General features: G+C 40.5%; 1 protein-coding gene across 5 annotated transcripts in view; it reads left to right on the forward strand.

Annotated features, from left to right (window-relative positions):
- The window catches only part of MAGI2 (membrane associated guanylate kinase, WW and PDZ domain containing 2), a 758,699-nt gene that overhangs the window by 723,252 nt on the left and 17,066 nt on the right, over positions 1–18,381 (forward strand). For all 5 annotated transcript variants that reach the window (XM_065629412.1, XM_065629428.1, XM_065629445.1 and 2 more), the window contains one exon: positions 13,806–13,944. In XM_065629412.1, the coding sequence (XP_065485484.1) occupies positions 13,806–13,944 (139 nt within the window). The remainder of the gene's footprint in view (positions 1–13,805; positions 13,945–18,381) is intronic.

Genomic DNA, 18,381 nt, shown 5'->3' on the forward strand with positions numbered 1-18,381 from the left:
GACATCTGAAATACAGGCACTGCAGCATTTTATATCTTTCATGCTTTGCCTTCCTCCTTTGACTCCAATACTTATTCCTGTTTGTTGTTTTTCCTGCAATCTGTGCCCCTCTCTTTGTTTCAGTTGTACACAGTTGGAGTTAATAGACACAAAGGACAGGAAGTTCCTGCAGTGTCAATTTTGAGCTTTTGTGGTGTTGTTGCATAGGAGTCTGCGTGGCCTTGCTTGGTCTGTTGTAGCTTGCAGAGTGAGCAGTGCAGTGAGACTCACAACAGTAAGCGACCTGTGCTGTGGACAGGTTCACAGCATTCTACAAACTTGCAGTTTGTGTATTTCATCCTGTCCCATGATAACAGAGTCCACACCAATCTTATTTGTGGTTGTTCAGGAAACTTTATCCACCTACACCAAGAGCCTTAGCAGAAATGAAGAACTCAGTATTCAAGAGCCAAGCATCAAAAAAGGCAAGCAGACAAGAGGGACCCTGTCTCTTATTACTATCTGGAAGGAAACAGAACTAAAGTTTCAAATCATGGAACTACTGTCAAAACCCATGCGTAAACATTCAACAGCATTCAAAACTGACATTTCCCTCTAAGTGTCCTAAATACAAGGTCAGCCAACTTCTGACAACGTGACTTGTGCATTTATGTTTGCAATAAGAGGGACAGAGCATATATGAAACTCATAACCTGATATTAAAGCCTTCTCTTGAGCCATAGGAGACATAATTTTAAATCCTCTTTGAAAATCCTGGAGGCCAGGCTTCTGAACAGGAGGTTGTCATGTAATAGCTGGCTTTTACTAACTATGTCTCCTGGAAGAAATTAATTAGGATCAAGACTAACTCTTCAGGCTTCTCAAAGGACTAGGCAGTATGTAGGCAATTATCTATCTGGGCTCTGTAAACACTGTATAGCAGTTGAGTTTAACAAAGGAACATAAAACTGTCTCCCCAGAGCAGGACACTCGCGAATGTCCCAAGTCAGGCACCCAGAAATCACTTGAGATATTGTGGGTTCATTGGACAGATAGGCAGAGCTGAAAAGGAGGCAAAGTTTAGAGCAGCTATAGCTTGTTATGTCCCTGCCGTGTTTGAAACAGCTTTTATACCATGCAAAGCAGAAGTCTTTCTCTTTTGTCTTCATTATGGGTTTTTTCCATTTCAGCTTTCTTGATTTCTTGTTGTTGTACACATTTAGTTTGAAGTTCATCTAGTCACTTTATCACTGTATCAATTTTTAGCAGACCTTGATTTCTAGGTTTTTAAAAGATCAAAGTCATCCATTTCCACCAATTAAGGAATCATTCCCCATCTGAGTCTTTAACATAATACAGCTTCCACAGACACTTCTTTTAAGCCTATATCATCATGTATAAAGTTTCATCATTCTTTTTAAGATGTATTTTTAGTAGTTGTTTTCTTGCATCTCAGAGAAGAGAAAATCCAAGAAGAAATGGCTGGGCTGCCATGTATACTGTTTTATGAGATTCCCATTCCACAGCCAAATTTTGCACCAGAAATCACATACAGTTCCTGTAGCTTTACACACAGGGACGTCCCCCTAATCTTTGTGATTCTGCTCTCCACACATTACTACTATTTCTTCAACCCTCTACAGTAAATGGAAATCTTTAAGAGCAAGTTGCCATGCGGACCCCACCATTTGCACTGGCTCCTCACTGATATGGAGCCTCTCCTAGATGTTCGGAACATTGAAGAAAAGTGGATAGGGTTGTTGGAAAGCCTCTCACAAGTTTACACTAGTCACAAGCAGCATGAAGGTGGAAGGAGCAGTGGCAGGTCCTAAGAGACAAAAGAGTCTTTGCAGGGTGGTGTGCTGGGAGGCAGCTGCTGAGCACTTGACATGAGTGTGGGCTTGAGAAGGCTGTCAGAAACTCCACTAAAAAGTCATTAATATTTAGATATACAATATTGACGTTATGTGTGCAGATAAGGGACAGAAGTATACTCCAGGAGCACACAGTGCTCCACCAGCCCCTGACTGAGGTCTTGTGCAGACATCTGGAAGACAAATGCCTACTGAGTGATTCCTGACAGTTAAGTAGCCAATCTTTTCTACCTAAGTAGCACTTACTCTTAAAACTTCCGGCATACCTGGCTTACTTTATGCTGTAATATAAATCTTACCTGCATAGTAAGTGTTCAGTGAATGTCAATACTGTCATTACAATGGAGCGCAAAGATATTCTTAGTCTCATCCATTTATTCCGTGATTTGTGATCCATCTGAACAGCACGGGAAGATGTTAGCTATGCTTTCCCACCTAATTGCACGTCCCTTTGGGGTAATCTCATTCACACACCAATTCCCTACTACATACATCACTGTCCAACCTCACTTGTGGTGAGAGTGGATGTGATTGATCTGAACTCCAGGAATTCAACTGGGATACTCAAGTGTATGAGCTGTATGCCAGCCTGTGGCAAGAGGAGCTCAGTGCTGGGTCAGTGTAACTGCCAGAAAAGGAAGAATATATTGACAAGCAGACATAAAGCTGATCAGCATTCTTCTGTTTGCACAACAAAGAAGTGTAAACTGAAGTCCTCAGGGATCCAGAATATTTTGACAGTGTAAAAGCTTAATAAATCAAGAATGAATTAACCGTAGGTGAACTATTATTCAGCATTTCTCCAAAAAGCTGTGTGTGTTTTTTTAGAATTTGTTTACAGAAAGGTAAGGAGAGAGAATATTCCTTTCACACATGTAATTAACATCAGTCTTGCAAAAATGTACTCAATTTGACACATTCAAAGCATCCTGGTAACTCTATGACTAATAACAAAATCCTTCAAGCCAGGTGTGAAGAAAAAAAAAAAGAAGAAACACCAACTAGTTAATAATCTTACTAAAAATAGCTTACTATGAAATTTTAAGACTAAAATAGGTGGCAAGCAGGCACCATATTTCAATCTATATTCTATGGAAGGTTTATAATGGTTTTCAGGTCTAAAAAATAACTTTAAAAAAAGTTCTAGTTCTAGTAAATGGGGATATGACAGGCTGGTGACCAGTCACTAGAGGGGTTCCGCAGGGATCCATCTTAGGGCCAGCACTCTTCAATGTCTTTATAAATTACTTAGACTCAGGACTCGAGGGATTGCTTAGTAAGTTTGCTGATGACACAAAATTGGGGGGAACTGTCGACACTCTCGAGGACAGAAAGGCCCTGCAGAGGTGTCTGGACAAACTATAGAACTGGGTAATCACCAACCCCATGAAGTTCAACAAGGACAAGTGCCGGATTTTGCACCTGGGACACGGCAACCCTCGCTGTACATACAGACTGGGGGACGAGATGCTGGAAAACAGCTCTGTGGAGAAGGATCTGGGGGTTCTGGTCAACAGCAAGTTGAACATGAGCCAACAGTGGCCCTGGCAGCCAAGAGGACCAACCATGTCCTGGGTGCATCAAGGACAGCATTGCCAGCGAGGTGAAGGAGGTGATTGTCCTGCTCTGCTCTGCACTGGTGTGGCCTCACCTGGAGCACCGTGTGCAGTTCTGGGCACCACAGGATAAAAAAGATATAAAGCTACTGGAGAGTGTCCAGAAGAGGCTACGAAGTTGGTGAAGGGTTTGGAGGGGAAGCCGTATGAGGAGTGGCTAAAGTCACTTGGTTTGTTCAGCCTGGACAAGAGGTCTCCAGCTTCATCACAAGGGGAGGAGGAAGGGCAGATGCCAAACTCTTCTCTCTGGCAACCAGTGACAGAACCCAAGGGAATGGCAGGAAGATGTGCCAGGGGAGGTTTAGGTTGGACATCAGGAAAAGGTTCTTCCCCCAGAGGGTGCTGGACACTGGAACAGGCTCCCCAGGGAGGTGTCCCGGCCCCAGGCCTGACAGTGTTCAAGAAGAGACTGGACAAGGCCCTCAGACACATGGTGTGAACTGTGGGGTTGTCCTGTGCAGGGACAGGAGTTGGACTCGATGATCCTTGTGGGTCCCTTCCAACTCAGGACATTCGATGATTCTATGAAAATAAGAATCAAGAGTGTTAGAAAAAAATGAACACATCAAATGATGCCACTCTGATAACAGAAACATTTTGTCCAGCAATAGGAATGACAGAGGCAGCCTCTCTTCTGTGTTTTCCCAAACCGTAACAAGTAGAAATTGGGAGAGATCACCTATGAAGGTAAAAGGATACAGATACTAGACCCATTCCTATGGCCCACCCAGGCCATTATCCTCACTCCAACAAGGACAAGTAGAGGATGCTTAGGAAAAGTGGGATAAGTAGGATAAGTATGAATTGATTATTCACTGAGTATAAAAAGATCCAAGACACTGGCAATCAGCAGTTTACAGAGTTTTTTTATGCTAGAATTTTCATACATAATATCTCTTAACCATTTATTTGAATTTGCTCATGCTTTTGACATTCCTAATATACTGTGTCAATGGATTCCAAAGATAAATGCTTGCGTTGTTTGAAAAAAAGCTCTTTTTTCATTTGTAGCAACATAATATGTAACAAAATAATAATCTTGTGATTGCTTCCTCATTCTCCGTATCAGTCCTTATTCTATTGACCTGTATTATATCCACCTTTTTCCCACTGGAGCTTACCAGTCTATTTCATCTTGCCTGACCAGACTCTTTGACCTCCTGTGAAACATTTCTCAGTCTATGACATTCATTTGGAGGTGAAAGCACCACAACAATCTGCAGTTTTCAAGATATTGGTGCTCCTATATAGCATAATGATGGTTTCTCCTTTTTTCTCTATTCTTTCCCTAACGGTTAATGTTCTGATTGCTTCTTTGACTGGGCTGACATTTTCAGCGAGCTAACCACAGGGACTGTGAGATCTGCCTCTTCAGGAGTAATGGTTAATTTAGACTGATTGTGTATGTAATTTTCCACCTGTACTGTACTTAGTGTTTAGCACTCAGCATTACTGAATTTCACTTGCTGCTTTACCATGCAGTATTGCACTATCCTTTTACAGCTTTTAACTTCAAATTTAGATTTGATAATCCTGCATGGTCTTGTGTTGCCTGCAAATCTCATCACTGCTCAACTCTCAACTTCAACCTCTTCACCATGCCATTCACAAATACGCAGAACAGAATAATCACTATGGTAAGGTCTTTTGATTGTGAAAATTGACCACTTATTTAAAGCATGTTTTCCTCGAATTTAATCTCTTATCTAGAAGACTCTGTTCTTTCTCATCCCACAGCAGTGCCTTTACTGAAGGCTTTACTGTTAAAAGCTTTCTGAAAATGTCAGTGTACTAACCAGATCACATTTATCTATATAGTCATTGACAGCTCCAGTGACCTGAAATAGATCTGTGAGGAATGGCTTCCCTCTACAAAAGCCACACTGACCCTTCCCCACTATATCATTATTATCCATGTGCCAACTATCCCTCACCATCCTTACTGCTTCCTTCCACCTGCTCAATTGAACATGAGACTCACTTGGTTACTTTCCAGGACCATCTTTAAAGACTGGTGTCACACTTGCCACTTCCCATTCCTCTGCTACTGAGCAATTTACTGATTTAGGCAGTATATTATGTCCTGTAGCTACTAGTTCAGCAGCTTCATATCCAAATTCCATTAGAGTTGAGGAGGAAAGCCATCTATTTCTGTTGGTTTCTTACAATCCATTTCATCAGTTTGTTAAAAAATCGTTGCCACCGACCCTGCCGTTGGAGTCAGTTCCTCAGACTCACCCCTGTGGTGAGCAAACCCTCTGCAGGAGTTTTGCCTCCCTGCTCTTTACCGAATATTGATGCAAAGAATTCACCTAAATGTTTTCTGTGGTCTTTTCTACCTTGTGCCCAAACTATCTCTTGAGATCTTGGTTCTCTGACAGCCTCCATAACTCTGGTGTGTTTGAAAGTATATTCTTAGCTCCTACCTTTCAGCATTTTTCCTCCTCAAAATCTTTTTGCAGTTTTATATGTAACTTGTCAGAGTTTATGTTCTCTTCTACTTTTCTGTGTGGATGCAACTTTGGGCAAAGCAGTCTCCATGAACACTTATGCCTAGGCTTCTATATAGGATCTATAAAATCGAATTGTCAAGTCTTGAATTTGCTTTGCTTTTGCCTAATGGGAACTGGCTGAAGACACCATCAAGAAGATACTAGAAAATTTTATTCTTCCTTTTTAGCAGTCTTTACTTGTTTCTATCAATGATTGTGGTGGTGAAATAGGCAGTACATGCTATTAATGTTACATTATGCTACAATAAGTAATCCTAGCTCTATATAAAAAAAAAAAAAAAAAGATGGTATATCGATTAACTCCAGTAAGATAACAAATTATCTTTTTATCTTTGACATCTTTAATTCACATATATATGTATTATTTTGCAGCAATGATGCAGAAGGCATCAAGTCTACTGTAGTACCAGAAGTCCACTTTGCTGTCTTGTGAGCCACCTACCGCTGCAAACTCCATTTCTCTCTCCTGCACTCCCCACAGACACTTGGTCACGCACACTTTCCACTTCCCAAGCTCTCTTTCTGTAACAGCACTTGTAACGTTTCTCCCTCTCTCAGGAAAAGGTGAAAATAAAAAAGCTAGAGCACCTGCTGAGGGGTCAGTCCATGTCCCATGGCCCCTCTCTTCCCCGCAGCGTGTCCCCCCGTTTTGGGCAGGAGGCAAGAGCAGCTCCCTGCAGGAACAAGGAGCCCGGCATCTCCAGGGCTAAGAAGCCTCAGCTGCTTAAACAGCTGATTGGCCACAGAAAACACCTTTGTGGGTGGTTGCTTCAAAAGAGGCATGGGACATGTTAATGTAATTCTTGCAAAGAGAAACGCCACGTGTCTTACTGAGACACCCAAGCTCACATACCTAAAATGCACTGGACTGAGTCCAAGGCTAGAAATATCCCATAGCTTTGCTCAGGCCACACGTTACACCTGGGATTTCCAAGCAGTACAGATCTCTGCTGTGAGGAAATTTGCACAGCAGATATCCAGTCTGTGCCTGACTCCAGGCAATGATATCGGGACTGGACAGTACTTGGAAATTCACCAAAATAGATATTCTGGAGTTGCTATTCAGTCTCCAAGTGCAGACAATCTCTCAGCCTTTTGGACTCATTAACAATAACAACAGCAACAAATAATATGCAAAAAAATGTTTCAGCTATAAAAATAGAACACCTTTATAAAAGGAATTAAGTGTAATTAGTCTCTTTCCTGAGGTTTAATTAGAAAATCCATTAATAAAATGACAGATAGATAGTGATGCCCTCTGTACAAATCATTTGAGGCTGCTTTTATCATTTGATTTCCTCATTTAACATAGAAAGAAAATATTCATACACAATTAATTTTATTTCCTGCAACTGAGAACTGTACACCTGCTTAGAGACCGTTCCTTATGCACTGACAGAGACAAACGTACACAAGGCTATCATCAGTAGTTTAAAAGTACATTTGAGCAAGGAAAAACCTTTTTACTACATTAAAGCCATATGTATTTCCTTCCAATTTAGCCTGTTCCTGAAATTCTGCTTATATGTATGGTTGGGCTTTTTTAACAAGACAGGTGATAATTACTATAAAATATGTCCAGAACGAAGACTCTGCAGCTAAACTCACGTTTACTAGAGGCATTTAATTCTAATGATTCGGAGAAGCTTTACAATAGTCTTTCTAATTAACCTATCAATAGTGATGTCACTTAAACACTCCTTAGGAATATTATCTTCTCATTAATGCCAGAAAACATGCTGCCCAATTTTATAGCTCACTTGATCTTACACATGGATGGAGCATCTGAATTAACTTGAGCTGAAACAGATTTTTTAAGAGACGTTTCCCATACACACAAATTACTTTCATAATTACACTTAAATCATTAATATTCAACTTTAAAAACATTAAGAGGGGGGAGGCATTTGGTGTTTACTTTGTGCTTGCACATCGTAAGGATATAATAGAGGAGCATTCTCTTTATCAAATGTCATCGGGTCAGGAGGAGAACCGGTGGGTTTGGGTAGGCATTTATCCCAAACAGCACGGAAATTCAGCCAGGGCACATTCTGTCAGAAGAAAGAAACATAATGCAAAATCAAAGTGTGTAAAATTGCTAGATTCGTAACTGCAAAGAGCATGTTTCTTCAGAATAATTGCAGCTCAGGCAGCAGCCATCCAAGCTTCCCTGGCCAGCTTGCCAACGCACTTCAACCTGAAGCTGCTGGGAATGTCTGGAGGGTGTGGAGGCCAGTCAGTCCGGCTAAGTAGTCTTTGCTGAAGGCTGCCAGGAATGTTACAAATCAGAGCTGATGCCAGTTTGGGGGGTGTCCTGCCTGTTGGGAGCGGGAAAGGGTCCGTCGGTTCATTTTGCATGACTGGCCACCAGACAGCTGCCAGCCTTGCCAAGGGACGCGTCCGTCACTGCCCCATGCGCTGATCCCGTGTAACGACACCTTCAGATTAAAGTTTATTCCAAAGGGCCGAAGGCAGTCTGTGGCTTTGTGAAATTAAAATACTAGTTTTCAAGTTATGTGCTCTCAAACGCTTTCCCTGCTACTCATGGATTTAAAACTTGGTGATTCGGATACATGCGCCCTGTCAGGCTGTCCTGTCATGCAAAAATTGTACCTGAGTGGCATGGGAGCTGAACGTATCATTTTTAGTGATGGCTAACTCTCCAGATTTAGGGAATTGGTTTTTCTGTTAATTTCTTGACAAAAATGAAATCCATAAAATGTAAAATGACAGAGGACCTAAATGCCGTGCAAAACAGTAATGTCGTTCCATTGAAGTTTACCTTTTATAATATTCTGGTGTTTCATCTGAAAAGCTTTATAACTCCACAGCAGGCAGCTTGTTGAAATGCCTCTTAAAAGTAATGGTCTGATATTCAAATGTGTCACTTTCCATGAAAGGAGCTAAAGCCACAGGATCATATCCAATAAAAGATTTAGACACTCAAAGCTTGATGCTGCAACACCTGTTAGGTGGCTGGTGTCCCTCGAGATTCAGAGAGAAGATTAAATGTGTCTGAATGATATCCAAGCAGCCCCCAAGGAAAGTATAAAAGGTAACAAGAAAAAGTAACATAAATATATTAAAAGAAATACAAAGAATGGGAAAGAAAAGGTCCATTGCTTGCTGAGAATGTGGAGAATGAAATATTCAGTGCTTTCTTTGTATTAGTCTCTTTGAGAGGTTCAGGACCATAAACTCACTACATCAACTTCAGGAAAGAGAAATTAGTATAAATCAGTGTAAGGAGACAACTACTTAAAGCGTACTTAGATTCAAGTCAACTGAACCTGCTAATGTTCATGTATGCTCCATGACTAAGAAAAAGTAATTTATAGACTATTATAAATTATGTCCAAGAATTAATGGAGGACAAGAAAGTTAGTAGCGGACCAGAGAAAGGAAAACATACTCCCTACTTTTAAAGTCAAATAAATGAGAAAAGTTCCTTTAACTTTCATTCTCAGAAATCATCTGTGACAAGTTATCAAAAAGTTGAAAAAATCCACCAACATCTAAAGAGTGGAAAGCAAATCTCATAATATCAGTCTAATTTTCATTTCTGATTTTCATTTTAATTCCTTTGTGAAAAAAGGGAGAAGGAGAATGTATGAGGCATCTTCTTTTGACCTTTCAACACCAGCTTGTATGGAATTCACAGAAAGAGGACTTTAGGTAGAATCACTGTCATGTGGTTACTGAAAATAAACCCTCTCAAAGGGTTTACTCCTGCCTAGAAATTCCAAGTGTGAAGTTACAAGTGTGCTTCTGATGGGTCCAAGATGAAACTATCTCTATTCAATAATTTCATTAATAACTGGAGAGCTATTGATAAATACTAAAATAAAATTTGCTGATTCCAAGATGTCAGTATTCATAGAGGGTTTAAAAGAACTTTGAGGAACAGACTTAGATTTCAAAACGGAAGATTCATATTAATGCAGTCAATTTGATAGAAGTCACTGAGGTGCCCTGCGCTCGGTTTAGGGCAGAGAAATCAGATGCACAATGTGAAGTGGGGGATAACTGCCTGGACAGTACTGCGGGGGGTAAATTCGCAAGTTGCAAATCTGGTGCGTTACAAAAGGCAAAGGTGTAATTCTGGGGACATTATTAATAAGTGTTTCTCCCACATGGGAAGAATGTTAGCATTTGGTCTGTTCTGCCTACCCTCAGCTTAGTATTATCTCCAGTTTGGAGACTGTAGACAGACTTGGAAGGATCCAGAAGAGAAGTACAGGGAAATGTTGTGTGTGGTATAAAACTGCAGGAACTGACTTTTGATCCTGAAAAGAGAGTAATGAGGATCCCATATAAAAAGCACTAGGTTCTTTTCAGACGTATTCCTACGCTGACCATTACCTTTGGCCTCACCCTCATGCATATTCAATATGTGGATATATCTAAGTTTCTTTTAGATAATCACTGGATTTTAAAAAGACATATATAGCCTCACAGTTTCTAAAAATCTGTTCCACAATAGAAAAGAGGACAGAGTATGTCTGAATGCCTGGACAGAGAGAAAGCACACTGCATGGTTTCCTCCCATATCAGACATCAGAGAATCTACATTGGCAAGGGGAAGGAAGGGAAGTTTATATATGTTTAACTGCAGAAAAAATTAATAATATAATTTTGTACCTTATTAGACACATGAGGAACCACTCCTCAGCTGAGGTTTTCTCTTTTGTATGAATTCCCCAGATATGAATGTAAAGTCTAATTGAAGTTTTTCTCAGCGTAAGCGTGTTGGTAACTTTTCTGTGTTGTTTTTCTTATCTAATCAGAGCTGGTCTTGTGCTGCAAAGGCGATACAATTCAGTTTTACGTCAGTCAGCCACGAGACACAAATGCATGGAATATAATTAACCCTCTGCTCCTGCAACTATTCATTTTAACTCTGGTCTCACACCTGCTGTAAAATTCAGAGTTCCTAATTTTTGCAAGTTTGTTTCTCTCCCCTCCTTCAGTCACATAAGCAAGATGCTGGCCTTTTCTAACCTTTCCAAGGTTGTTTGCATGTAGAGTTTTATATTAAAAGTGGGAACTATCAGATCAACTACGTGCTGCCTACAGAGAAAAAAAAATATTTTAATCCACTGAAATACAGTAAAGGTTACATTAATACAAGATAGTTCCTCTATATTGACCAATGAGAACAGAAGAAACACAAACAGTAAGGAAAAAATGTAACATTAACTTAACCTTTTTACATATTAAACTGTATTAAAATCTATGTGTTTCTGCTCTGAAGTGCAGGGAGTTTTATTTGAAGGACTGTACGTGCTCTGCACAGCTTTCATCAGCACTCATTTTAAAGGCTATTTATCAAGGAGTGTGAAAAACACCTCCTTCATTTGATCTAATCTGGCACTTCTTCTCTCAAAGCATGATAACAAGATCATTTTAAATACCTTCTGCAAAACATTGTCTATCCAGGCAACATGACACAAAAAGGAGCTGTCTTTAAGCTTTGGGAAAATCTGAATTTACCTTTATAGGATTCGTACCAGGGTTAATTTGTTTCATGACATTTAGAAACAGGTTTTCCCAAACCAGTTGAATTTTGTCTGTATTTGGCCTGACTAGTATCCTTGTGGGGATGTTACAAATTCATCTTCTGTCTGTGTTACAGAAGTGGTAAAAGAGATTTTCCATTTTTTTGCTCTGTGTGCAGCAGCTACATCCTACTGCCCACCCCAAAAGTCAGGGTGATGCAAACAGCCCTGCGTGGCCAAACCTGGGGTAGATCTCTCCAAGATCCAGAGAGGACCTACACTGTGTGTCACTGTGGCTTGGAGGTCGTCAGAAGTGTCTGAACGTGTGTACTGCATGATACAACCAGACGCATTCTACCTAACAGAGAAAATCTGCTAAGGAAGAAATTTGCGCTGCAAAAATGAGGCCTTTTTGCACAAAATAATCCTGATTATTTTCCTCCAGTGTTCAGTCTGCAGTATTTACCGTGTGTGATAGCAAGACTGAGAGGTTTTATTTGGATCAATGGCTTTTTATTTCAGTACTGGCATAGATTGTGTACAGGATCCTGAGAGACTCCTTAAAATAGGCTGCAACCCCTTTTCACAAAGTATGAATTCCTATTGAGAAACACTGTCATAGTGATTTTAGTAGCATCCTTTCTGTCTCTGAACAAAAGTAGGGACTAGACAACTTCTTGACATCCCTTCCAGTTTTCTTTGATGTTAGGAGTCTTGTTGACACTTGATATTCTGCACATTTATTTGGTAAATACTATATCTCAAACTTGGGAAGGAAGGAAAGCCTCTGAAGGATTACACTTTTAGTTGACAGAAATACAATAACGGCAAAGAAAACATACAAAACAGAAAATATTTCAATGTCCAAGGCCAGCAAAGAGCTGGTTTTGTCAAGACAGGCTTGTGAGAGGAAAAGGAAGTGCCTGTCATCCTGACATCTGTATAGTCTCCTTAAAACCCTCTCTAGGATGCACGCGGCGTTGCTATTGTAGTGCAGTAGATATGCACAGTGGGGAAGCCGTAGATGCAGACTGAGGCAGGTGTGACCCTCCTGACCAGATGTGCTCCTCTGGCTCTGATAAACAAGTTTGCTGAACCCACTCACCTGAGACCCTCACATACCCCTCCTGGCTGCCCATCACCTGGATTCTCACTTCTACCAGTGCCAGGAGATCAGCCCTCCTTCTGGGCTTCACCTGGGCCACCCTGTGATGGAGCTGGGAGGCTTCTGCAACACAGCTGCAAAACATGAACTTCAAAGGCTGTGGTACTGCTAATACGAGGCTCACACATTGCCTCACTGTGTTGCTTGTTTAACTTTCTCACAAAAAAAAAAGAGTGGGTGGCTGTGGTACTGCAGCACCAAACAAGCTGTACAGCTGCTGCGTGCTACATGTACTGTCTGCAATGTCAACCAAGCATGGCAGAAAGTGTCTGCTCCCCTGCTCGTGGAGAAGGTTTCCAGCTTTGCAAGTCATCTCTTCTCACGGAAAGAAGAGCAGAACCAAAACATCTCAGTGGGAGGCAAAGCCAGGAGGGAGATCAGGGTGGATGGGAGATGCAGACATCAGTACCGCCTTTTACAGCTGTAGAAACCGAGGTGGAAAAATAATAATGAAGCTAACTCTGCCTGGAAAAACAGCGTGGAGATGAGTGGCAGAAATCTGTAATCAGAACCTTGGAGTCAGCTATTCTGAGTAGAAGGCTCAGACAGAGGCTGTGCTTACTCCAAGCAAAAACCTTCTATGGATAAATATTTCAAAGCATGCTCTCGTAAGAACTCCAGCAAATCTGTGTGATCTGCTCCATGGCCACTAACCTTTCTTTGTTTAATAGTTTGCTTCGTAGCAATCCTTAATTTGGTGTGAAACTTTGCTACCAAGATTTCTATATTCAAATGGTGGATCTTTGTACTTTGAACCTCTTTTTTCTCTATGAAAACAGCAAGTCAAATGCAGCAACAGTTTTCTTGGGCTCATAAAATACTGCAAATTAAATGATAGCACAGATAAAATTTCCAGTGATTCCAACATACAAGCAATTAAAAAAACCCACCAAACTGTTATGTGTAGAAGACATGAGACAAGTTGCAAACTCATTGCACTGATTTTGGCAGAGGAAGAGCAGCATTTGATATACCACATTCAGAATCCACTTTGGAGGTTATTCAGTCTGCCAGTAATATCCTTCAGACAGACAGGAACAAATTTACCTTGATGTGTCTGTCTGTCATTCAGGTAACCTGTGATCCATTGAATATGTCTTTTTCTGAAATGCTCATTTTACTGCAATTCTGTCTGACTCAATATTCTTCTTGCCCGACAGGTAGGAGATCAAATAATTGAAATCAATGGAGAAAGCACAAGGGACATGACACATGCCAGAGCAATAGAGCTAATCAAGTCTGGTGGCAGGAGAGTGCGACTGTTGTTGAAACGTGGAACAGGCCAGGTCCCAGAATATGGTGGGTTTTCATCTTTACATTTTTGTATGTGCATGAACCTATGTAAATTAATTACATTGCTTTTGAGTTAAGTAGCAGTTGCAGATATTTATATTGTAATGTCCTGAGGCTCATTAATTATGGGCCTAAGTGCTTATCTGAGTAGAGGTGGACTTATTTGTGTGTTTAAGTGCTTCCTTGGCTCAAGACCGTATATGTGTGTACATCACTGTCATCTGTTGCCTTCTTGACACAGGCAATGGCCTATAAGATGTGCATTGGAGGAAGCACTTTGAACTCTTTAGGGGACATCTCTGAGTGTGCTGGGAGTTGCTGATTTGCCAAAAAACTGTCCTTTCTTCCTCTGTTGGTACTTCTCTGCACATTTTGAATCACAGCAGATGATCTTGTTGCCGTGCAATTCAGTGGCTCAGGTTTAAACTCAAAGCATTAACAGGAATGTACTTCTTTGACAGCCTCACTCATTATATTATCTCTGACAATATACATGGATAATCAAGTAGAAGCCAACTCTGAAATAAAAAGGAGACTTTGCTCATTGTGGTGAGAAAGCAGGATCCACTCTGCTCATGGTTTTTTTTCAGGGTGACTTCTAGGACTTTTTTTTCAAGTATTTTAAAAAGTATCCATCACTTAGAAACCTTATTTCACTACTGAAATGACAAGAAGTAGAAATAAATTATCCAAAGGTAATTCAAAGACAAAAAGCTCTTTTTAAAATTGAAATCAGGACTTATTCTAAAATGTGGTGTGACAGTGTCATATATTTACATAAGTTCTGTGATGTGCACAGCTGGGCCTGAAATCTCACAGGAAAAGGCTTTTTTTTTAATTCCTTGACTTCCTTATGCTAGGAGGTCCAAAACTCTATTAAGCTTCTCTAACGTTATTTTTGAAGTTCCAGCATCATTTCCCATGAGAATCAGAAATTGCAGTAGCATATGAAAAAATCAAAGTAACGCTTAGGCTTAACTGTAGGTTCAGGTCAGTCTTTGTTACCAACATAAATTCATTACCTCTGTCGAAGACATTAAAGTCAACTCCACAAAAGTCAGTGCTTTGCCAACTGTCAGTATACGTGGTAATTGCAACATTTTCTTCTCTAAACTAGAGGCAGTTCTGTGGCTGGAGCAATGCTTGGGACAGTGCTTGTTGAAATTTTTCCAGCTTTCAGGAGCTCCTGAATAAGAAGAGCAAGGATGGGCCATAGCTCATCCATCTGGTGATAAAGTTAGTGAGTTATACTTCTAGTGAGTAGGAACAAAGTCAAAACGGCTTTCAGGGATTATTGATAAATTGCTATTAGGACATTTAATATCAACTTTAACCAATGTATAATCCTTTCAGGGCGACCACGAATGGAGATTCAGACCACATCCAGAACTCTTTTGCAGGGAAAGGTGCATCAGTTTTAATGAAAGAACAAACCAACCTCTGGGACTGATACAGCAGTAGTAAAGCTCAAATAGCAGAACCATGTATCGGCAGTTCTCTGGTTTGTCAGCAAATGATTTAATCTAAGGAGGGTCACAGGAGGTTGTTATGAGCAAAGAATCGATTGCAGTTCAGACCCATTTCAAATCTGACTTTGTTAAGATCCCAGTTCTGGATGGCACTTAAAGCTAGGCTAACAAGAGATTCAAAATAAATGTCCATATTTATATAGTCTTCTAAATCTGTACTTTATTCCAGAATCACGAGAAAATGTAAATAGATGTAAAAAAAGTTCAGCGTAAACAGCATTGTTTTGGGGAAAAAAATCTCCCAGAAGGTATAAATGTGCACGAGCCTTCCCTTCCCCAGAAGAACCTGAGTAGAAAATACTGATAAACCACGACAAATCTGGGCACAGTTTACAATGATAACAGAAAGAAACAAGACAACTTCACAGGACTGTTTAAGGCCATGCTCACCGTTCAAAATGCATTTGGAATTTTCAGCAGAAAGGCTGTGTAAAAATGCAGATTACTGTGATATAAAAGTTGCTGCAAATTAGTGCTGTCTAATCAGAGCATTTTTGTAGCTGCATCCCCAGCCTACAGCTCTCTACGGGAGGAGAACTAAGTAGCTGTGCTTGACAGCTGTGTTGTCCTACTGCACTGAAAAAGCAGTAAAAGTGTTCAGGATTTACTTTGCAAGGTACACACAACCTAGAGAAAGCATCACAGCAAAGGATAACATCCACATGTCTGCAGTTCTTAATATGTGCATTGCACAGGCAGAGAAATATCAGTGCTGTACCCAGTGTGCAGGCAGAACGGAAGCAAAATAAGAAGAAGCCTGTTGAAATTAACTGAGATGTTAAAGTCCTCTCTAGGTCATTTCCCAAAGCTATGAGAAATACTCTAAGAACAAACAGAAGGTGCACATAAAAATCAACAGCAACCTGCTTTAGAAGTTAAAACAGAAATTAACAAACAGAAATTATTAAAACTGGAGGGCACATCTCTAGAAGGCCAGAATCTCAAGGGGAAGTAATTGTGCTGCAAAGAACATCTGCCAGAGTATTAATGACAAAGACTCCCAGAAAAGAATGTCCTTTCCAAGTAATGGAAGACTGAACACAGAGAAGATTGCGACAGAAAGCTCGAGGACAAAGTGGCCCTGAGGACAGTAGACAAACTAGCCAATATTTAGTAGTTCCCTCTTCTTCCCACCACAATTACATGGTTGAGATGTGACAAAACTAAGTGGAGGGTGTTTTTACTGAAAGAATTTGCCTTTTTTTTGTTTTCTTAGCAAGTACCTGTCGGAAATAGTTCTTATTCTCATCAGGCTCCAGCTCTGGAGACCATCAGTGAGAAATAAGACTTAGATGATTATAACAACGCAGGGCTGGAGGACTGAGCTGGTATCCAGATTTCAACAGTGGTGTGCAGGAGAAGCCTGGGGAGGAACATAAAAGCAGAGCAAGTATACCAGGGTCCTTTCCTGGATATTCTCAGTCTCTGACAAGTGAAATGGTCAGTCTTCTCAAGTCTGTGTTTAAAGACCTTTCCAACAGCGGTGCCATTCAGATTTACAGCATTAAAAAGAAGAAAGGTTACTGAGAACAACTTCAACCAACCAGCCAAAAACCACCACATTATTGTCTCTCAGTCTTCAGCTTTTTGATTTTCCTCGTGCAATATAATCAGTGCTTTTTATAATTTTAGAGTCATATTTCTGTTAGTACAAAATATGAACTCACATATTTAAGTGCGAAGTGTTTGAATGATGATGTGATTGACATCATTAAAAGCAGCGTTAAGAAAAAAATCATCAATGGTAAGAAAGTGATCTGTGAAAGAAAAGAATGTGTATTGAAAAGAGGAAAACACTGAGTAAAGAAACTAAGAACAAGCTTCTGGGAGGGTGTAAATCTCCTGAATGAGTTATGTCAGCTTATGCTGCCAGGAAATCTGTCCCTACAAGTACATCTCAGAAAATTCTGGATGAGCTGAAGCACTACTTAAACCTAGGGCAAGAAATAAAGTGTGTTGCAAACGCATCATTTACTTCAACTCCAGCTGCTGATTTTGCTTGAAAACAAATTCCAGCAATCCTTTTTCAGAGGGAGAAATCCCCTTGTAGCGTGCATGGTACCATCAGACTATATGGGAAGGAGCACGGATATGATTAATGCTCCAAAACGGTAGCTGATTTCACAGCAGGGTGCAAGAAAAGAAGCTTAGAAAGCAGATGTTTTATCACTCAGCATCTCAGAACATGTTTGCTGAGGATAAGGATAGCCAGAGGAACTGAGCTTCCACTGAAGGTGAATTATCACAGCTCGTCCAAACCCGAAGAACATCAGCATCATGTTTCATAGGAAATAGTCTGCCAGCCATGTTTTCTGAAGAACCAAGTCATAGTAAGAAATCACATTACTGTGCAACAAAGACTAGAAGTATTGTTGGAAATCCTGACCTCAAAAGGTACTTAATGCCCGGGGAGTCCAGCTGGAGGGAGTACGAGGTTTCATAGATGTCACAGGACACGAAATTCATGGTCATCACTGTAGCACTGAACACTTCTCACCCTGGCATTGAATACAATTTGCATAAAATGACAGATCAAGATTTTTCTTGCAATAGCTGCCTAATTCCCTGTGTGGGCCTCCACCTAAGAGCTTATTGACTTCAGCAGGAGCTACTGGGTATGCAGCACTTCTAAAAATCTGACTGCTCGCACTGTGGGAGTCTAATTACAGATCCTCATATTTTTCAAGCCTTAGCCATAGCTGTATAAACACTGTGAGAAGGACATGTACATTGTGCAGCCAAACACTGGAATGAAGAGACGTCCCTAAAGGCAAAAACGTGGGAAAACGGTTCACAAAATCCCAAAATAGTAACATTAAAGATCAAATAAAACTAACAAATCAAAGCCTTTCCATCCAGCAATGAGCTCAGCAAGAGGCAAGTTAATTCTAATGACAGATCAGCCCCAGGAAGC

The sequence above is a fragment of the Caloenas nicobarica genome, chromosome 1, assembly GCF_036013445.1.
Source record: "Caloenas nicobarica isolate bCalNic1 chromosome 1, bCalNic1.hap1, whole genome shotgun sequence".
NCBI classification, from domain to species: Eukaryota; Metazoa; Chordata; class Aves; order Columbiformes; family Columbidae; genus Caloenas; species Caloenas nicobarica.